The following is a 23,617-nucleotide window of genomic DNA, read 5'->3' as shown; positions in this document are numbered from 1 at the left end:
AGGGAAAGATTTCTGTCACATAAAACTGTAAATAATGCAATAGCACATTTTACCTGTGCACTTTTCAGAGATCAGATGGGAAGAACACAATACTGGAAGTGCTTTGCACTAGGAATCAATTACTTCTTAAACAGTGAAATCATTACAACATTACAAGCTCTTATTCTTGTGAACTATTGCTTTTTCTTATCAGGCATTTCCTCAAGAAGCCATGACCTAGATAAAGAACTTAATGGTAATGACCTCAGTCCATTCTAGATGGAATAAAACTCTCCCTAGTGAACTGACCTTCCACTGGGTAAGTGGAACCTGGGAACTCAGGACTGTCCGCTGCCTCTAGTACTACTTAAACCTTCCTCATGGATATGGCCATTTAGTTCTCGAGACAACAAATTCTTCACCAATGTTTGGAGACAACCCATGTACAAATGTTAAGATTTTTTTCCCAGTTAAAAATACGAGGGCCTGATTAACTGTAACTCTAAAGTGCATGCTGGTTAATTAATATGAAAATTTGAAATCTTCTTCAAAGACTTTTCAAAATCTTCCGTGAAGTTCCCTTGCTTCCTCTTTTTGGCCATAACCAGTAGCAAATATGAAGAGGAAAAATTGGTTCTCCTTATAGACAGTCCATTACTGAGGACTTCCAGTTTGCAATTTCAGGAATCTACCAAAAGATGCCAAAAGACTCACAAAATTATTGAAGGTGTGTTTCTGCAGTGTTGGTTGAACTACTGAACTCAGAAGACAAGATGCTGTGCCAAATAGCTACTCTTCAGAAGAGGACAATTGGTGAAAATACATCAGTTAGTTAAATAATGCCTGCTTTTCTCTGAAAAATATCTGTAAAAACCTGCATATTTTCCTAAGAAGGTCCTGAAGCTTTAAGGGAATATATAAGGTGGTGGTACCAAAAGGTGGTGTTACAGTTTCATTTGATTTCAGGAGCAAACAGTCGTAGGGCCTTAAAGCTCAGGTGAGCATGGTGGATCTCCTTCATTCGCTTCCACATGCTGAACAACTACTTCAAGTCTCTGAACAAGAAAAGCACACAAAATTGTCACTCATAAGTGGAGAAATACCACTTACACTGATGAGACAATACTTTGACTTTTGAGGTTTTCAAGAATATACATCAGGTAAATGCTGAAGGCCAGAACACCATGGTAACAAAACCCAGTGGTAGTTATGACAGAATTTAGCTCAAAAAGAGTGTTTGGGGTCCTTTTGCAACTCATCCAAAGCTACAGATGTCCACAGAAAATCGTTTAATTCATTACCATTTCCTGAAGAAAATGGCAATATAAAAAACCCCAAACCTCCAAAAACATACTTGCTTGAAAAGTGGAATGAAAGAAGAGTTTATAAACTCCTGAAGAAGTAAATACCTTTAGGGTAGTGTATAGGTTGGTACTAAGATGTAGCATAAACCCCAAATAAACACAGATCCAACACTAAAGACTCTGAATATAAGTAACAGAGGCAAACTACCATGTAAAGAACTGCTACTATATATACATTGCTGGGCAGGAACAAGCAGTAGAGTTACAACAACCACGGATGCTAATGCTGGCTGCATACAGCTGTCTCGGTGCTCTAAATTGGTAAAATTAAAAAACTAGTGTATTGGGGGTTATCTGTGATGGGGGAATAAATCTCTGGCTGTTAGGCAGAAGCTGAGTATATCCAAGTACCAGGTTTATGTGACATTCCTGTTTCTCACAGAGCGGGATGAAGAGGGCTTTTTTGTAAGCACAGCAACAGCATATGTAATTATCAGGAGTTGCTGAATGAAAGGAACAGTCTGAGAGCTACAAGGCACAAACTGCCAAGCAGGAGCTCCTTGATCAACATTTCCTCATCTTTGGAGATCAGACCTGAGATACACGATGATTATGTCATTAGAACAACATATGTCAGCATCTGGAGGATTGTATCTGCCAAATAAGACACATGGATTGGAACTGAAGCCTGACAAGTTACATAAACACAGAAAAATAACTACAGGAGACTAAAGGAGAAGGACTGCAGTAGAAGAATTTATTTCCAATAGGAGTTGAGAGGGAAGTGCAACCAAAGCTGGCCACAGCACCACATATGCTGTATTGAAAACATGAGGAACAATAGAAGGTGATGAGTACATTCTTCTGAGAATACTACAGTGGAAAAAGAGAGTATGTGTACATCCAGAGTATGTGTGCACTTGTGGATCATCAGTTCCAGAGAGAACAAAAATATATTTACAGTAAAAAGAAAAAATGGATAAATATTATTTCTAGGCATGATAGATTTAATATAACCAGCCCATTAAAATTAGCATGGTGAAAAAAACTGTACAGAAGCCAACAGATTATGAGAAATGGCCAGTGAAATTTTCTTTTTAAATAGAAAAGTAGAAAATAGAATGGTGTTTCAACTACACTGTCCCTTGAGTATTGTGTCAACTATACTGTCCCTTGAGAATACTCAAGAGTGATGCAGGACTATGAATGATGCTGCCAACAAAAATATGTGCTCTTCTGTACATGGGAAGGATGTACACTAAAATATATGTACATGGGAAAAAACCACCCAAACCCATAAAATTTGGGAAAGAAATGTATCAGCTCTAGTGATAGAGTGCAATTGACAATAACCAGATAGATACAAATTACTATCAACAGATCTAATTTAAACAAAAGGAAAATGAAATGTAAAGGAAAAAAAACTTAGCGAAAACTTAATGAAAATAGAGGCTTAATTTTTCACATTGTCTTTTTCTTAGATACACATAAAAGCCTTAATAAAACTCGTGCATATTGCTATTATTGCCTGACAATTGCTAAATTGTATACAAAAATGTGTTTATAAGTCCAGCCATTCACACTTTTTTCTTTCAAGATATTTTACGTCTGACCACCCAGGTGCATTACTTTCCAAAAGTATTTCCAGAACATGCAGCACTTTTGTTCAACATCAGGAGCAAAGTGAAATACCCAGGGCCTGAGGTAACGATAAGAAAGGATCCTAATCAATACTAGTTGAAGGAGAACAGGAAGAAGGAGAAGAAAAGGACAGTTCTAGACCATTACACAGGCCCAGAAAGGGAAAGGCAGAAGTGGTTATTCCTGTGGGAAGCTGGCAATGTCCTTTCCTGACAGCTGCCGTCTCTTTGACACTTCTTTCCTGCTGTTGTAAGCTTGGTGCTCCCTACACAGCAATCCGTTATGAATCTGGGGCTTGTACAGGCACTTCTCATTAGCAACAGCCCAGATAGACCCAAGCACCCTGCCAATACTAACAACCAGGTTTACCATTTAGCAGCTGCACGGGGTGCCAGCAGTTTTAACACTTCGCTCCGGCTGTTGAAAATTACCACATTTGTAGTTTTTAAAACCTAGAGGGACAACGTTTCTATCAAACCACAGCAGGTCACTGCATGGACTACTGAAATGGGACCCAAAGCTGACAATGCAGCTGTGAAAATGATCTGAAGTGAGCAAAAGCAATAGATATCTCTAATTGTTATGGGCCTTTGTGGGTTTTTTTGTTTATCTGGTTTGTCTTCTTTTTTCTGGGGATGCGTGTGGTGTTTTTTGGAGAGGCTAATTGGAGAAATGCAACTGTACCAAGATTTTTTCTTCACTCATAAATCAGTACTATGACTCAAGGCTCCTAAATTGATACAGGATTACAGAAAAAACCAGCAGCAGTTCTAACTAACTGCACTATTAACACAAAGCTCAAACCCATGTGTTATTCCCTCGATACAGCCTTATTTGCCTGAACTCTCTTTGTAAATGTCAGTCCTGTCATCATCATTGTACTAATATATCACAAGTCATAAGGCCTACCTTTCTTTGCTCATTTTCAATCCTTTAGCAAAAAAAACCATCAGTGCAGCATGCATAGATAGCTTAAAAAACCACTTCTCTTGTTTTCCCTCTTTTTCACAGCTGAATATATGCCAAAAACTGCTACTGATAAAAACACCACTGAGGAAATGCTTACTGAGCAGTTGATCCCATTGAATCTCTTCCACTCTCTCAGTCTTGAAGGGAATTCCTGCAACCATCTCTGGTTTTTGATTTTAGCCTCTGATGCCTTTTTCTTGATGTTCATCATAGTAGAACAGCTTTTGTATTTGTGCTATGAACTGCTTCCTTTAAAGCAACCATCTGTAGAGATCCCATTGCTAACCACTAACCATTTTATTTAAGCTAAAAACATCCTATTCTTAATTTCACTCCATGCAGACATCCTCCTTTCTCCACATCTTCAAACTAGAGATCATTAAAACAATTTCCCATCAGAATTAAATTATCACTGTTTTTACACGCCATGCAGAAACACCCCAATGCACCCACAATCCCCCTGAAAGTCAGACACATCAAGTGAAGGTAATTTCAAGGAAAAGATCTGCCTTGGTACAACATGGACTCAGCTACTAACCAGAAATAGAAATATTAATTTAGGGAAATGCTTGGCTTAAAATATCAAAACTGTTCTCACTATCTTTACTAGCAAATGCACAATCAGCTGTACCACTTAAGGATACACCTGAAGACAGGAAATATGACTTGTATACAGTAACAGAAACTTATTCTAAGTTCAGCAAGGAAGGATCAAGGAGAATGGAATGACTTAGGTGTGCAGCAGCAGTGAATTCATCTGTCTGGATGGAAAACCTATTAGATACAATTGATGAGAATAGAATAATGTAAAAAATTGTAAAAATGTAAAAATTGGACAGCTAAATAATAATGAGTTTAAAAATACTGGAATAAGGTGTTTGAAAATAAAAGCTTCTCATTTGTGTATCTGAAGCATTACACTGACAGTAGCTTTAAACAGGCAACTTAGTATCATAACATTCATAAAAATCACCACTAAAATTAACTGACTTAAAACCCAAAAGAATGAGAAAATGGAAACACTTCACATTCTGAGAGATTCTCACTTCTTTGTATGAAAATTCCAATTGTTTCTATAAAAGCCTGAACTAGTTCAGAGGAATGAGAAAAACAGTTTTTGTTTTCCTTTAGCCCTAAATATTCCAAAATGATCCTCTATTATTTTCAGTATGCAAAGCTGGAAAAAGTACTCCCTGGCTCTTGTCTTCACTCACTGCTTTTCCATGTTCAAGTATTTAATTTTATTTCATATCTGTTTGAACAGAAGCCTGTCCATATGTTTACTACTTTCTTCCTTGCCTTTCCCTTTCCCACGTTTGCCACACCCTTTTCTGTGGTGGATGGTTGGCATCACTGCACGTTACTGACAAGGGGAATGCACTGCTGATGCACACAGTGGCACAGCAGCATTTTCTGGTTTGCTGTTTCATACTTCTTAAATGGTTTTTAATAGCTCTTCTAACCAATAACATTTTTCATAAAACTATTTATTCTAATTCTGAGATTGCTCTCCTATGGTAACAGAGCTAAAAAGAACCCATCATTGTGCACATATATTTAAGATTGTTTCTCCTGACATGTATAAATAAATAAATACTTATGCTGAATTTCACCTTCTCTTTTACCCATGGGTTCCAGTTATGAGATACTTGTGCAGCTATATAGGTTATCTTTCATTTAAACATCCTGAATAAATCAATAAATATAATTTGGAATTGTACAAAAATTTAGTCTGATTTACAGAAAATATTACATCTGCCATTTTTTAGCTAGATGTATCACCTCAGCACAAAACAATAACTGTTTCATAGCATTGGGACATAAAGACAGATGCACTTAAAATGCAAAAAAAAATGTTTCCAGTTTAAGAATACTCAATGGTTCTTCAAAAGGACGATGAGGGGGTGACTGGCAGGCAGAAACAAGTTGTGCTCTAGAAGGACATGGATGCCCGTTGTTGAGACACCGTGTTCCTTCAGCTTTTATTGCCTTGCTTTTCATGCCCTTTCCTTGCTTTGGAAAATCATCTGACCCCAATGATATCAAAATGCAGGAAGAATTCAAACGCAAGCAACAAAACCAACATAATGTTCTAAAGTGAATTTGTTGATGAATTTTAACTGACTACAGACATCTTCTAGAATGTCAATAACATCCTCCTTTAGTCCTCAGTAATAGACTAAATGATACCAGTATAGTTAAGTTTTCCCCATGCCTGCATTGAGGTCTGAGTGCACATCAAACCAAATGAAGGAGGTGAAAGGACTGGTGCTGACTTTTAGTATGTTACAACCTTCTGTCAGTTCTGAACACAATTTGCAGCCTAAGTCTCAATTCCAGTCTATATTTGCACATCACAGTAAGGGCAGTTGTTCTGATATATCCTAAGAATCTGTAAATTTTAGCCAAAGAGAAAAATTTAATAGGAAAGTGCTAACTAAAGACAGAATAGTCTGATTTCTATACAGAAAAAGAAAAAAGAGTAGTTTAAGGGTGACATCAATTTGGGCAGCTTAGTAAGCAAGATTAAAGAAAAATACGGATTTAGAATGAAATTAATTAGGTTTAGTACTATTCGAAATGAATTAGAGGAAATATTTTAAGGAAATGCTTGAGCATTTGTTCTCACAGCATAGAAAAAAAAATCCATGTGTATTATTTTTTAAAAATAAGTTCTGAATTCTGTCTGAGGTCCCCATCATCACCCCATCTCCCTTTCTTCTTCTATTGTGCAAAAGAAGAATAGAACAGAATAGCAATTTTATTAAACAATGAGACTATGAAATGAGCCATGGCAATTGGGCATTTTTATTCTTGGAGAGAAATGAGTTAGAAACCACTTTCAACACAGCAAGCAAAAAAAAAAAAGCTTATGAGAGAGACAGGAAAAAAAATCAAGAAAAAGAAAAAAATGCAAATTTATTACCATTTCTCAGGCTCATGAAATAAGACACCAAAATGAAAAGAGAGCTGTTCTTCCCCTTCAATGTGCTCCTATTGTTTTGCTTAAATCTGGCCCTCAATGTTTTCTGCTCTCAGGGGAGACCTCCTCACAGGAACCACACCACGTTGTCAACAGATACATTAATCTCTCTGACAGTTTTTAGGAAAGCAGTTTGAACTCAGATACTAATCTTGGGGAAAAAAGCCTATGCAAAAAACATCCAGCGGTTTAGGTTGTTGGCACACATTCAGCTGTCCAGTCCTCACTGTACTTAGTTTCTGGCATATCATAAAGGGTACCAACCCTTGCCTTTGCCAAACAGCCAAGAGCACAAATAGCAGGTTTCATCTTCCATGGACACATAATGTTTCTGCAGAAAAGACTGGGTGAAAATGTGTCTGGGGAATAATAGTCCTGATGGATCACACAAAAATGTTAGGATGTAGGGAGTCTTCTTTCCTCTATTAAAAACTCTCAGGCCACATGATGGCTTTCTCTCACTACAAATCTCAATTTGCAGTTAAAGGAAATACTGGGATAATTGGGAGATTGCTAATGCTAGTTGTAAATAGTGACTTCCACGAATTTTTTCCAGCTGTCTGTTCAAAACTGTAGAGCATTTTTACTTTATATAAGAAGACAAAGTCAAATGGTTCATCTTTTTTAAAGATGTGAAAGCAATGAATTCATCTAACCTGCACATAATAAATGTATGGTAAACGAAACTAAACCATAAAGTGAAAACTGATAGAGCAGATGGCTAAGTGTCTATCCAGGGAAATGCTTCTCCAACAGTCAGGGCCCTTCAAGCTTCCTTCCTAAATGTTATGGTAACAAGTACTCTGAATGGAGCACTCTCTCCTGGTGAAACACAAGAAAAGGTAATTCCTTAACTATGGATTTAATGTCATAAACATCAATTACGTAGAATGACAGATTCTGTCTCTATAAGAACTGCCATATTAAATTAAGAACAAGGTCATGTATTTATTGTGATACTCTATTTTAGATTAAAAAGCTGCATCTTCTTTCTACAATTCGTATAGCCACAGAGAAATCTGTTTCTGAGACAAATCATTTTCCATGTTCAAAAGCGTATGTTTTTTGTTGGTGCTTCAGCATGCAACATTTCACACCTGAGCAAAAATAAAGTTAGGTAGACCTTGCAAATATTCATCAGAAAAATGGCTTCAATAAAACTGGAGACACGACTGTCCCCACAGTTTGCTCATGGCTCACAGCCCACATTGTAAGAATGTTAACGCACCAAAACCTAACAGATCCAAGAAAACTAAGAAATGAGAGAGGTAAATTTACACTTTTTTAATAGTCACCCCTACTACCATATACTTTGTATGCAGTTGTTTGGAGAAGGAGGTATCAGATTTCTATAAGGAAAACTTGGAAACTGGTATTAGAAACAGACCCAGGTAAATAATCTTTAGTTTTAATGTGTATGAAAGCTCGTCTTGATGAGCTTCCTTTAAGTAAATGGAGAATTACTGTCTTGCCAAGTCCACCAGGCACACGTGTAAAAGCATAAGAGATAAAAAGCACTGATCTCTCTAGGAACAGGACGTCAGCTGAGCAGATGCTGCAGGGCTTCTTGTTTGTCAAGATGCTTCTCTTACCTTGCTGAGCTTACTTTCTGGCAATCTGTTATTAAATCTTCATACCCTTTCTTGAAATCCACATTGTACTTTATCATTTCAAAAGAGACAAGAGGAGAAACCCTTTTTGTAAGATAGAAACTCATTTTTATGTGCACTACTGTCTTGCTGGGATGGAAATCCAACGTGCAATTTTTACATGAAAATATAATGTCACAATAGTGCTATTTCATATCATGCACTGATTTCTAGCACTGTGCAGTATTCCTCCATTGTCCAATGAACTTTTCAGTCCTGTTTCTATGTCACTGAACGATAAAAATGATTAAGGCATTAACACGGTGAAAATGTCTCAGCCCTTCTTCAGTTAGAGAGCATTACAAATGAAGAATATCTGAGTCTTGTCTATAATTACTGTATTATTTCACACATATATAATGAAGTATGAAGTGAGGTGTCTATTCAGCATTCACGCATTATCTATGCCATAAAAGTAGGTGCATCCAGAAATGCTTAATTATGATTTTTTAATTCCCAAAAAAGGGCTACGATTCAAATTAATTCCTCCTCACCTCCCCTCAAGAAACTTCCCCTCACCCTAAGTGACAAAAAGTGTAGCTAAAAGGTCATAATTTTTGGAACTTCTCCCAGACATCCAGGAAAGATAAGAAAAAGCTCTCTTGACAGAGGGTTATGACATGATCAGAACAAGAGCTAGCTTTTCTCAAAGCATCTGCCAGGGTTAAATATGTGCCTGTGTCTACACTAACTGCAACACACTGTGCTGAAAATCACAACCCTCCAAATACATACAGAAATGAAAAGTTTGTGGAACACTGTATTTTCTGTAATGTATCGTAAAAGCTGATGGAAATGAAAATTCCTACTGGAATATTACATCACTAATGAATCATGATGCATACTGATGTCTCTACTGCATATGTATATCCTGTTTTGTAATGCACAGCCAGCTGTCACAGAATCTGAGAGAAAGAGCTGGCGGGTAAGTGATCCTAAAACCACCTATTGGCTACCACTGCCCAAATAAAATAGGAGGAAAAATTTGCATACAATTATTCTATTTAGATTTTTATGAGGTATGCTTGTTCTTTAGAGCCTGCGTTTGTTCATACTTGCTGCATTTTCACTAACAAAAGTCCTACATAACACTGAGAGACAGACAGTAAAACACTGATCCACATTACCTCAGAGCCATGTTTGGCTTAATTATTGAGAACATGTAACAATATTAAGCTTCATCCCATTTGGTAACTGACAAAAAGCACTCATCCTTTCAAAAAGCACTAAAACATTTCTTTACAAAGGAATTGCAAAGTGAATTGGTATCCTTTCAGTGATTGATGCCATGAGCTCTGTCCTGGATGACAGGATGAGGATGACCTAGAACTGAATGTAGCCTTAAGTGAAATTACAGCCACTTGCGTAAGTGCTAATGGCACCCGGTCAGGCCCACAGAATACTAACACCTCCAAGGCTGGGCAGCATGGAGAATTACCCAGGGACAGCGAGGCCAAAACCTCTCCATGATGTAATTAATGTCTGAAAAGGACTGGGAGAGGAAGAGAGAGAAAAAGAACATTTCAACCTGAGTAATTCCCAAAGGTGCATCTGAGCTCAGTGAGCAGATACGTGTTTGACATGTAAGACTGTTCTCTGGAAAAACTCCTGCAGATGCAAGATGGCACTAAAGAATAGATTTCTGCCAGGCTGAAACAAACGGAGTAGCTGACAGCTTCCTGGGCTGCAATATGTTGAACTGTACACTCCACTCATCTGGCAGGCAAGGCTGGAATCTGATATGGCAGTGGTCTACATGGAAGAGAATTAGCCCAGAACTCTGCACTTGAAAGTCACTTATCCCAGGAAAACACCTAACATATTTAACTAGCATAACCAATCTGCTTCAAATTTGATGATGCCTAGAAAGTTATCGAGAAGATCTTGAGCTTTAAGCTTGGAAAGGTTTACTTTAACCGTTTCTTCTGAAGTTTAGTTCTCACTGTCCAAAAGCAAGTTCAGAGATTGGTTAGGAAAGCATAATCTTGCTTTACTAATAGCCAAAAGAGAACAAAACATAACTTTCATTATGGCATAGTATTACTGTCAAGAGATGAGATGAAAAAACTTCATCCACCCCACCTTCAAGATCCAATCATAGCACATCAAGAGGAAATTCTTCAGTAATTTAAGACCAGATGTACTGGGCTCCACTTGGGTTATCAGGTTTTTGAGTGTTGAGACTGGCTGTGTGCATACCAAACAGTTAACCAGAACAGACTATTTCAGCTGGAAGGGACCTGCAGCAACCACCCAGTCCAACCTCCTGGCCCATTCAGGGCTGGCTAAAGTTAAAGCACGTTGTTAAGGGCATTGCCCAAATGCCTCTTAAACGCTTGGCAGGCTTGGGACATTGTGGCTGATATTTAATGAATATAGAAGGTTCATTTGATGAGAAGGTACTTGCTGATCTATTTATTTCATTGAGCTTTGCCTGGATCACTGTAAAAATATTATTGAACATAAAGTTGCATATTTGTTTAGGTTAAAAGTAGAGTTCTTTCCACTGAAAGGACAGGTTTTTTTCCAATATGATAAAAGAAATACACTATCACAAGAAACAAACAGCATATACTTGCATCTACAATTCATGGATTAGGAATATACATTAAATTACCTAAATGTGGATGTGGAAAAAGAAAAAAAGAGCTAGTAAGTTTACTTGCTTTCTACAGTAGCTCATTAAAGCACTCAATTATATCTTACACATCATCTGGACATATAGTTTGTCAGCAGCAATTAGAGATTGATGGGTACCTGCTGCAACACAGATTCAACAGTACACAAATCCACACCACAGATATTCTGAAAAGTCTGGAAAAACTCTGGAAGACGCTAGAGTGATAGAATTAGAAAATATGCATACTTCCTTTCAGAAGAATTATCTGAAAGTGTCCTACTTCCTTCAGCTTGAAATATCCATTCAAATATAATGAAGTTTCAGTAAACATTACCTTTCTAGGACTAAACAGCATATCAATTATTTTTCACAATAGCCAAGCTTTAGTTACTTCAAGCAAAAATTTTCTACTCCAGCCCAACAGTTTGTTTGGTTTTTTATCCTGCTTATAGACCAGACACTAGTTAACCTCTCAGATCTCTGGAGAGCTGTGGTTTAAGGGAGCCCAGGAGGAAAAGACAAATTTGGAAAGCCATTTATCCATCTCCCTAGAATTGAGACATTATGGTTTTCATTCTTCCCTCACTCCCCAAAATACCAAATTTCCATCATCAGAGCTCTGTGAATAAATGAACATTTTGTTACTGGACTCAGGAAGAAAGAAACCACAGGCCTGTTAGGGACAGAGAGGAGAGGAGGGCACTGTGTGCTTGGGAGCGTGTTTATTTGACTGGATTGCAGACGGTCAACCGAAGAACATGCACATCATATATTTTTAAGCATTTCATAATGTCTTATTATTAATCCCAGCCAAAACCACCAAGACCAAAATTATCTGAAATTGGTGCTTGTGTGTCCTGACCCCAAAGCCAACAATGGTTGCATAAAAAAAATGTTAAAAATCTACAGTCCTCTCAGGTTTAATTTTTTTAATCTATTACAAGGCAGTGCCCTTTAAGAGTCTAGAGAGAAGACAGGTCTCCACAACTAACAAATTGAAATGTGGTCCTGGGTAGATTTTACTTCCAGGAAACCAAAATGTTGCAGTCCTTGAGAGAGAGAGGCTACAAGCAGAGGGCTCTTCTAAAGGAAGGAGCTTTTATTGAACCTGTCACTTGTCATTAAACACTCCATATTTTACCTTAGCCTGATATTTTCATTAGAGCATACAGACCTTTTTCATCTGTGAATGAAAGCATTCCCTTCAGCCTTGTGCTGAATATGGGGAAAGGCTCTCTAAAATCGAGCCCACCCAAACAGGACAATTATGTTCACAAAAGCAGGAAAAGCACTAGGGAAACTCAAATAAAATTAATACCATGATAACTTGCACATTTCAGTGTTGACTATCACATCACACTTCAATCTTAAATTATTTCAAGCATTTAGTAATGTCTGTTTTCAATGTCAGAAAAACTTGCATGTAATTATATAGAAAACAACAGACATCAGTGCAGAATAAAACACAACATAAGCAAAGTGCAAAAAAGTATGTACTGCTCTATAGAGATCTCTAGTTGGAAAACCTGAATGGAAAAAGGTGAAGACATCCCTGCTATTCATATTTTTATATCTATGCTCTCGCAACTGCTTAAAACACTTTATAAGTAAAGAACTGGATAAGAAATTGCAAGGGCAGCTATACATCCTTAAAGAACTCTGATGTAAAGCAGCACCATTTTTTTCCACCTAATTTCTGAGCAAAAGCTGCCTCACTGATCCCATCAAATCTGTACCATCCTTGACATACCAAAAACTTAAATAGTTTAAACAGGACTTAAAAGTTTTCAGTAACTGAAATATCACTCTGTTCACTGCTATGCAGTACAAACATTTTACAGAATTTACTGTTTCTTAAAAAAAAAAAAAAGAAAAGTGGTTTCAGTATGCAAATAGAAGCTGAGAGAAAACAAATTTCAGGCTTTTTTCAGTGTATTACATATGTGAAGAAGATAGGAAAATGAAAAGGGAAAGAATAATTGGGGGAGTGGGGAAGGGGGAAGCCAGGAAAGGAAGCCATCCCTTTTAAAATCTGGAAGTGCTACATAAAAACAAAGATGATGGTCTGATGGAATGGTGTCATTCAATAAATCCACCATCCACGTAACTGCAAGGCAAATATCAAGTACCAGCTGTGTTTTCAAACTTGAAATACAGATTTACTCAAATGCAGATTAGAAATCTAACCAAATATTGTAGTAGTTTTAGGAATTTTTAAAGACATTTCATTAATAGCAGGAGGATTGTGTTATTTAAACTTAGCTGCCACATAACGAGAGCCTTGTGAATTGCCATAGCATTACAGCCACAAAACCTATTAGCAGACGTCGAAATCCCACATTCCCCCCTTTTATAAAGGGCTGCAGTTATGAAATCATTTTCGTACACTTGGAAGTTAACTATTTCAGTGCCCTGTACATACAGGACTGGAGTTGATGGGGAAAACCACAAAATGGTGCATCTGAGAGCATTCCACATGGACACATATTTCTGTGGTTCTTTCAGAGTTTTAGCTGAAAACATCCCCCCAGCATCCCACAGAATAAAGTAAAGGAGTATCTGTTTGAATTAAGGAGAGAATTTATCTTTACTAGTGAACTCTTAGGATGTATTCTGTGTCTTCATGGTAGATGTATTAAGATACGTGGCTGGTAAAAAGAAACAGGATTGAACCTAGGATAACAAAGGAAAACACCAAAGAAAGGCTTGCTCTTTAAAGATTTACAAAATGAAAGACTACAGGGTTGGGTACTGTTACCATGTTTATTTTCACTCACCAAAAAGAAAGTTACTTTTGTAAATTAAAGAAAACACAGTCAAAATGTCTATTATCTCCACACTTAGCATCATGGCATCTTTGCTTTGCTTCACGCCAATAGCTTAATATTTTTATGACAGCAATTGAAAACTTACCGTTTGATAAACCTCCTGCAGCTAATCTCAACACACAGCACTCTGAGAAGTATTTTACTTGCTTTTATACCAGTGGCTTTCTTATGCCTGGGCAGATTTGAGGTGACCAGATAACTCCATGGGGCAGCAGCATGATCATTTCAGAAATAAAGCCAACTGACTAGTAAGCATACCAAGAATTCATGAGGTAGAGCAAACAAGGAATGACTACACATAGAAAGCATGGTCCTGCAGTTACCCCACAACAATTCCAGCTGACTCTAAGAATACTTACTTGGTTATCTTTCATTTACTGAAGAAAAGACACCAGTGTAAGGTAAAACCAGCTGGGAAAATACACAAAACAGCTAAAGAAAAAGTCTGTTAGAAGAGCAGAGAAGAAAGAAATGTCACACCAATCTCAATACAGAATTGATACAATTATTTCAACGATGCACTTCATAACCAAGTTGGCAGTTAAAAGTATTTTTTCCTCTTATGGAAATTGAGTAAGATATGAAGGCAGTTGAGAGAGACTGCTTTCTCTGAAGTGCTGTAGGATAGATGTGTCCTTTTAAACAATCAGTAACAAATTTCTTGGGTAACAGCTATGAAAACAGATCAGGAGGTAGAGCAGAGAGCCAGGCAGATAAGCCTGCCTGATTGTCCTAATTGCATTAATTCAATTCCCAGCTTACCTGAAGCTGTTGGGAGCTGTCATTAAGGTTATCCTCTCGTCTCCTGGCCTCCTCCAGCATCTGCGCACTCTTCTTTTTCTCCACTTGCTCTTTGTGCTTCAGATTTGCTACTTTCTTATTTTGATCTTTAACTTGCCTGCAAAAGAGAAGAGCGCTCAGAGTGCGGTCCGGAGCCACTTCCCGTCAGCCCCGGCGCTGGGCAGCTGGGCCAGGGAACAGTGGAGTGCCACCCCTTCCTTTGCAGAAGGTCACCAGCACCAAACTCATCCTCAAGCATTGCCCTCAAGTGTTAATTCAGCTAAAAGGATGCTTCATTTTGCTCATTACTGTTAACACAAACGAGGAAATTTCTGAAACAAAAGCATTCATTTTTATTTGGCATAAACTATAAATCAAAAGATGCACCTGTCCTCTTCTGACTGGAGAAGAAAACTCTTCTCTGTTCACACACACACATACACGTGCACACATAAAACCACACACATCTAATAACCTTTTGCTTTGGGTACCACTGTATCTAATGTGAGGAAAACAGGAGAAGCAAAACTATGACTTGAACCTAGAGGATTACCTACAAGAATTAGGCAATCTGTTTTCAGAAGTAAAACACTTCCTTTTCAACCTCAAGATCTACCTGTTTTCTTGATATTTTGAGGGATTTCCTATCCTTTCTTTTTACAGAAGCAAGACACAACAAGTAAGAACAAACTGTTTCAGAAAGCGTGCATAATTTCCTTTTCACTTGCATCTATGGACTATTTTTGATGATCCTGGCAGCTACCACTGCCTGCAGAGAAGGGTTTGGCCTTTCAGGGCATTAAGACACATGGAGCATTGAATCTAATTACAGACTCTTTAATCTCAGCCTCCTGACCACAGAGAGCTTGAGTCTAAACTTTTAGTCCAATCAAAACAAAACAGGCTAGCTTTGCTTCCTCAGCCCTTTTCTCCATAATTATATCTGGAATTTGGATTTTGGAATAAAAGACAGATTCTTTGGTTGCAAGATTTCCCCAAAACATCATGCAAGTAGTAGAGACGGCTCTTTAATTTACTGTTTAGAAAACAGAATGATATACCAGCTTCAGATCTGGTATGTTATCCACACAGACAGGGAAGAATGTCTCTTCTGTATTTCAGAAACACTTTTACAACAGATCACAAACAACCCTTCTTTAATATTTTCTTCAGAACTCATAACAAAAGCATGATCAAGAACATAGCTCTTTGTGATATATTTATGTTCAAATTATGTGGCATATGACCAGTCGGTGTTTTGAGTTCCTCCAAAAATACGCAGGCTCAGCTCTGAGCTCTGCCTTTTCCAATGTAAGCCAACCGAGGCTGGGAAAATTGCGAAGACAGCGAATTTTCCTTGGTGCTAAAACAAACTATTAGGGTGAAAAAGTGCTGATGGCCTCTAGAGACCAATAAAGAAGGAAAGTCCTTTTCTGATGATGTTAAAAAATTATTGGCATACTTAACTACCCTGTCCAAGAGTTACAGCTGATTTGAGTCAGGATGCTTTTCAAACACAACCAGTATAATTGTTGAGTTATTCTAACCCAGTGCTGCACACTGGCAGTGGGCGCACTGCCCAGTTTGAAAGCAGACTTGCTCAGTAATTAAACAACTTATTGGAAATATTATGTTGGCACCAACTCAGCTTGTACGATACATGGTTCTATCTGTCCAATAAAATAAACACAGGAAGTACAGCTAAGTCAAGGCAGAAAATGAAAATATGTCAGCCCAACACATTCAATTCCATATGAGAATTTTTACTCAACTTTTAAATCAAAATTAGAGGAATTAAGTATTTTTTTATAAACTTGCAAAGCTAGATTCACATATTGGGAAACTGATCTTTATTGCTATAACGTACTAGCTGGATAAGGACAACAATGTTAATAAAGCCACAACCCTCATCAAAATATGTCAGAAATAGGTAATCTCCTGCATGGTCCAAAATGTTTTCAAACAAAATATGCAGTTCCAATAAAAGGAGTAATTATAAGGATATGGGCTATTGACAACCCCCTTCTCATGTCTGAACCAAAATAAATTACATTCTAATATATTAGGTAGATGTTTTGAGACAAAGAGAAGCTTTACTGAAGTTAAAAGATGGAAATCTGGAAATTACCTAGTGCTTGTAATACTGAGATCAATCTGCAAGACACAACTATCCCTCCATATCCTTGATGTCAAAAAGGAACAAAAGTTGGGCCATAAACCTTTGAAATGATATAGTTATCTTTGGCATTAACTACAATTTCCCCAACTGTTTAATTCTGTAAAACTGAGGTCACACGAAACTCCAAATCTATAAAACCAAAAAGACTTGGAGTCACTTGATACATAAAAACACATCTCATCTCAATGTCTGTGGTACCAAATGAAAATTCTCACTTTTACACAACCACATGCAGATAATCATGTAAAAGGTTCAGCATATACAACTCCACAGACCTTTAATGTTTGCACCATGAAAGTTCTGTGAAACTCTGAAGACGTCATACTGTGGTTCAGTAAAGAATGCTCTTCCTTCTCTGCCAGATAACTTTCAGTTTTCAAAGCCAGTCAGAGAATCATCTTTTATAGATGCAAATAATCTTTAAAAATATTTAAATACATACTCATATTTTTAATATCAAGAGACCTCAAAAGCTTGCTTAATATTCACTGCTCAGTAGTAAGACATTCACTGCTCAGTAAGACATTCACTCACAGTTCTGTTGCTATTTTAAACACTGCAATACTACTGATGATTGTCACAGAACAACTTCATCTTCACACCACCACTGCACAATGTGTGCAGAATTGGCCCACATACTCAACTGGAACAATAAAATAAAATACAGTAAGTATGTGTCTTAAGTGAGCGTGCTGCAACTGAAACATTTTATGAGGAGACAGTCAAGAGGAAAAGTTTTCATAATATATATGCACGAGGAAGCTAATTAGGAAGGAAGAAACAGAAAGAAAGAAACAAAGCTCTGCAACTCCCTCCCGCCCTCCTCAGCGTCATTTTGTAAGCTTAATGTTCTTAAAACTGTCTTGAATGCAACTGCACATATATAGAGCATATATCCCTATCAAAGGGGCACTAAAGTTTTAAAGAAATCCTTAATCTCTAAGAGAATTTTTACTGAAACTGAAAAAACCTCCACAAGATTAAAGATAGTAAAAAAAGAATGAATTATGGACAATGATGGCAAAAGCTTAGAGGTTTATGAATGTTTTCTAGAAAGCACTACTGTTTGCACAGATAGCAACTGACCAAATACCAATTTGCAACGTGCATGTGGGATTCTCACCATAAAATAAAGAGGTAATGAACTTCTGAGAGATAGAGTGCATTAAACATTACCATAAGCACACATTCCTACACAAACATCTTTGCAAGACGGAACTACAAAGAGAGAAAGAATTCTGGTGATACTAAAAAAAGCTGGAGAGCCGGTTCACGTTCAGTGAGATAAAGCTTTAAATAAGAGACCAACTGGAACCAGCAGAAACAACAAAACTAACAAAAGAAAAAGTACCTCATCCCAGAAGATGTTTATTCTCACCGTCACCTCAAATCAAATAATAAAAAATGTTATAGTCATATATAAAAGAAGAAAAATCTAATGAGAATGTTTATGTTGAATTACAGTGAAAAATCCCACTTATTTTGGAAATAACAATTTCTTTTGCACTTTTAATAGCAATTTTAAGATAACCATCTTTTTTTGAGGCCCAGCTCCTAAAATATTTTGCCCTCAAAAGTGAAAATTCTCTTCCATTATTTCGAATTTTTCTCCATTTCACGGTATGTCACATCAAGTACTGTTACAGTGGAATATATTAGATAAAAGGAAGTAGAATCAAATTCAGGCTTCGAATTTAAAAATATAAACCCCAAAGTCTTTCAACTAAAGACAGGCCAAGATTTTCAGAATTAATCATTTCACATCCTTTGCTTTTGGGTGCCCAATTTAAGCCATGTGCCTGATGAAAAAATCCCCTAAGATTTCCTAATCAGGAGACTGAAACCTGAAATATCTATGGCTTTACTCTTTCTTTAAGGAAACAAAGCTGCATCGCTTTAAAAAAGCCAGACCTTTCCACTTCTCTGTGAAATTGTTGAATTTCCAGTGCTGAAATACAGCCCAACATCATGGGGAGACTAAAGTCAAACAATCACAATAAGCAATAAAAAATTCCAAACTAGAAGATTTCACATTTTAGAATTATTTCAAAACAGGAAGACAAATAGAAACAATAGAAGACCAGTGGACCATCAGGCATTCCTGAAAAGTGGCAAGGCACTTTGCTACCCATCAGTCTTTGGGAAGATTTTTCCTCCCTCAGGAGACCAACTGCTACATAGGCCCTTTTATTTATTAAGGCTTTTATGAATTTTTTTTTTTGTACTAATGTCAATACTTTTTTCATTTTGACACTAATCTCATTATCTGTTACTGTAATGCACATCAGCATACATACAGCTGCTAATTCTCTCCTCGTATGGATTTTCATGCTACACACTAATATAATGCAAGCTATTATCTGCATCGCATTATCTTTTCTGACATAACTTCAGATGTTATTCTTGTAAAATAGAAGCTGCTAAAATGTTAACTGAAAATATGAATAAGTTAATGTGAATTTTGATGATATATTTTAACGTACTTTTCCTTCACATCTACGTGGCTAACACACAACAGTGTTTTTAGAATAATCCGGGTTAAGTGAACATTCAGAATGCTTTTGAACCACCACAAAAGCTTCCCTGCAATATAAAGTACACACACAGGCTGTATTTCACACAATGAATCACACACTAGGAACAAACATGCAGATCTTGTACACTGCTATAGAAACAGCCTGCTTTACTCATCTGACTTAGGCACTCAGAAATATTTCCTGTGTGTCTGTCAGCCATGTCAGAAGGATTGCTGAGCTCGAGCCTTCATTGCTGTAGCATTACCACCACCCACAGGACACTCCACTGTTGCTGCAGCTACTAATCCTGATGGACAGATGAACTTCTGATGTGTTAAAGAACACTTTGCTTCTCAACATGAGTTAAACTGATAAAATAGTCAACATGACTGAAAAAACCTGCATGGAAAACTGGACGCAACGAACTAATATGTTGCTTAGTTTGGAATTGCCAATGTACCTTGTGTTATGAAATACTAGATTCTACAATGTATAGTATAGAATTATAGAATATTTCAAGTTGGCAGGGACCCATTAGGATCATCGAGTCCAACTCCCTGCTTGTTGCAGGACTACCTAAAACTAAACCATATGACTGAGAGCATTGTCCAGACACGCCTTCAACTCTGTCAGGCTTGGAGCTGTGACCACTTCTCTGTTCCAGTGCCCTCATGGGGAGGAGCCTGTTCCTAATGTCCAATCTGAAATTGCTCTGATGCAACTTCATTCCTTTTCCTCACGTCCTATCACTGGTCCCCAGAGATAGATCAGCACCTACCCTCCACTGCCCTCCTTGAGGATGGTGCTATCATTGCCTAAGATATCCAAGCGTTTTGTAGTCCTGAGAGACACAGAGAAGTGTCCAACTTAGGACATTTACCCCAAAATTTCCTTCGTCACTTCTTTATTTTTAAGGTCTGCACCCACAAAATATTTTAGCTGGTCATATCCTTAACCATAACATCTGAATTTAAAAGATCATGAATACAGTAACATAGCTGTGTTGTCTGGGGTTTTTTGTTTTGTTTGGGGTTTTTTTGTAGTTTTGGTACACAAAGAAAATTATTTACATCTGTGGCACATAGCAGAAGGAAAGCGAGGAAATCGTCTTCCCAAAAATGCTACTTTGTTTTGAAAATAAGAAAAAAGCCTGTTCTGAAAGGTTTTGATTTGGCTTTTAGTTGCTCAAAACTCACTTCACCTTAGTTAGGGTTAGTCACCACATCATGGAAAATAATGGCAGTGTTTGGAAAGCTCAATTGCTTAACCTAAAGAAAAAGAAAGTGATGATAGGAAGATAAATAAGCAATGAAGGAAACAGGACTGACCACATCACACAGCCCCATCACCACAGCCGGGTGTGTGATTGACAGTCAAAGGAAAGTTGCCAAAGGTTGAACAGAGTTCTTCATCTAATGCATTCAAAAATTAGGATCAGGGGAATTACACACTGCTGAAGATCTACACAGAATTTAGTATGACTGGGTCAGGGTTTTTTTTAAGAACTGGAAGTGTTATCTGGGCCTTTTCCTTTGCTTTGTTTGGCTGTATGTAGCAGTTCCAGCTTCTCAACTGGTTTGTCACTGCCCTTCAACATGATAACAAGATCAAAAATGGTGCATTAAATTCCTAACTAAAGGAAACAATAATTGCACTATGCTTCACAAACTTGGTTTAATATTACCACCTCTGTTGCACATTGCATCCAAGCTAAAAGACAAATCACCACACTTAAACCGTTCTTGTTCAACTGCACAGCACTCAACTACCTCTTGTGCCTGTGAACGCCTCCCAAAACCTCTCATCATTTTGTTACACTGTTCCTTGCTGTTCTGCACCACTTATATGACAAGGTAAGGAATGCCAATGAAAATATTAACAGATCCTGAAAATTTAACTGGGCTGCTGCATGTGAGTCAAATCGTCCCATGGTGGCTTTAAGAGATGGGGGGTGGACTTCATTTCCTGAGGCTAGGAAACTTTGATTTCTAAAAACAAAGCATGTGTTCAGGTCAGCACTGGAGGAGGCAAAGGATGAAGGCTGTGGGAAACTAGCTTGCCCCAAATTTTAGGAACAGGAGCCCAAGAGTGTCTGAATCAAGAGGTGTTAAAGTCAAGACTTCAAGCTGATCTCTACTTCACACGGATCACTGTCTTTCTTCAGTGGTAACAATTATTTGCATGATATCAATGCACATTTCCTGATGCAATCAGCCCATCAGCTAACACACCTCTCCCTGTAGCTAAAACAACACTAAGGTGTTCTTCCAGAAACAGCTGATGGGAAGATAAGAGATAGGGGAGCACACACCATATGAATCTAGAAACTCAATGTAATAAAAAAATGCTATCCAAACAAACCCTCCTATAATTTAGAAACACCTCAGAAAAGAAACACATCACCTGACTCATTAGCAACAGATTAAATTTACTGGTGGCACAAGTTATTAATGCTACATGGAATGTTTCATGAGGGAATAAAAAAACCAACACCAGAAATAACCAGGGTGCTCTCCAGTCACGAGACAGTAGCCCAGCTACATACAGTGGCGAAGTCAAATGCTGCTGTCTTGGTATTCTCAAAAAAAAAAGTAAGTAAAGAAAAATTTCCTCAACCAACTGGCTAAAATTGAGGGATTATAAGCAGAGGTTAAACAAAGTGTCTTTGTTTTAGTGCAACAAGTCCACATCAAATTAAGCAAACTACAGGTTTGCTTTCAGACAGGGCCAAGTACAAGAAGACACTCTAAACACTTCTGGTAAACATCTATAGCACCTCATGTTTTCATTAATCTCTTATTACAGTTTTGTAGATAAAATCCTTTTCATCTATTCGTCTAGCTAATGTGCAGCTAAATAAAAGACTAATAAAATTAATGTGCAGCTTCCCAACTACTTAAATTCTCAGCACCTATTCCTAGGAAGCAAGTTCTGTGATGAAAATAATGAATACATTACCATAATTTCATAACTGGTGTAAAATTTTAAATCAGACTTCAGAGATTAAATATCAAATTAATTATATGTCAGGTTTGATAACTATTTTTGAAAGCTGACAGCAATTGAACTAGAAAAGAAACCTTTAACCTTAAAGCCTTTCAACTTTTAGTTTTTATTGTCACTAGGAACATTAAAAATACAAACTTCAGGTGAACTCTGAAATAAGCCTGTAACATAGTGGTATGGGTGTTCCTTTGTTAAGAAAAATAGTAATACTTTAAGGCCCTTAATTAAAGGATTCAGTAGTTCAACAAATAAGTTTGTTCTGTTGTATTTTTTTTCCTGCTTTTGTTAATTGAGCAAACAGATGCAAAGCCAAAAATGACATTTATAAAATGGCTGATTAGGCTTTGGTGTGGATTCCTTCCCCCTGCAACATGCTGGGTTAGTTGAATTTGGCCCTAACAGTGTGGGAAGAAGTCCCAAAGGTGCTGTTCTCTTTACCTTTAACTCCAGCTCACAAACCAACTGCCCTGTGAACAGATCACACACAGCCAGCCACTCTCTGCTCAAGAGACCTGCACCATTTGGCTGAAAAAAGCGTTTTCTAAACAGCAATAAAATCTTCCTTATGAATGGCATTTTACTGCGGTTTCAGAGGGTATTTTTGTGATATAAGAGAACACGTCTTTTTTAACTGCAGTCCCACTAGCCAGAAGAGAAAACAATCACAATAGAGCAGTTGTTTTCGTTCAGACGGGCAAGCAATCTTTTAATTCCTTCTAGAACAATATGTGATACAAACAATAATTAAAACAAAAATCAAATGTGAAAATTAGCCATTGAAACCAAACAAAAAATTAAATATAATGTAAGGAGAAGAAAATTTTAAAAGCAAAGCATTTAAGAGCCATGCTAGAGTAGCTTGAAACATCTATCCATATGTAAACAAGCTATGAAAAGTCCTTTCTAAAAATTTGAAGGAATTTGGGATAACAGTTGAACATTATTATTCTGTCACCTTGATAACCATATGTTAAAGAATCAAGATATGTCTCACGCATTTAAGCTGACAATTACTGAAAATCCAGTCTTCAGCAAGAAGTATTAAACCAAGCAGTTGCCAAGGACAAAGACCAAAGCACAATGGATGTAGTAACTCAGTGGAAGAGGATTTCTGATAAGAAGATATACATGCACAAGAACATTCAGAGTCTTGCTCTTAGGGC

The 23,617-nt window shown here is 37.3% G+C and overlaps 1 protein-coding gene across 1 annotated transcript in view; it reads right to left on the bottom strand.

Moving 5' to 3' along the window:
* ERC1 (ELKS/RAB6-interacting/CAST family member 1) overlaps nt 1-23,617 on the bottom strand; it is a 282,825-nt gene that overhangs the window by 120,448 nt on the left and 138,760 nt on the right. The window contains 1 exon segment of the mRNA XM_008643986.2: nt 14,736-14,871. Within this exon segment, the coding sequence (XP_008642208.1) occupies nt 14,736-14,871 (136 nt within the window).

The sequence above is a fragment of the Corvus brachyrhynchos genome, unplaced genomic scaffold (genome assembly GCF_000691975.1).
Source record: "Corvus brachyrhynchos isolate BGI_N302 unplaced genomic scaffold, ASM69197v1 scaffold191, whole genome shotgun sequence".
NCBI lineage: Eukaryota > Metazoa > Chordata > Aves > Passeriformes > Corvidae > Corvus > Corvus brachyrhynchos.
Note: the sequence above shows the minus strand (reverse complement) of the source record. Positions and strands in the feature narration are given on the sequence as shown.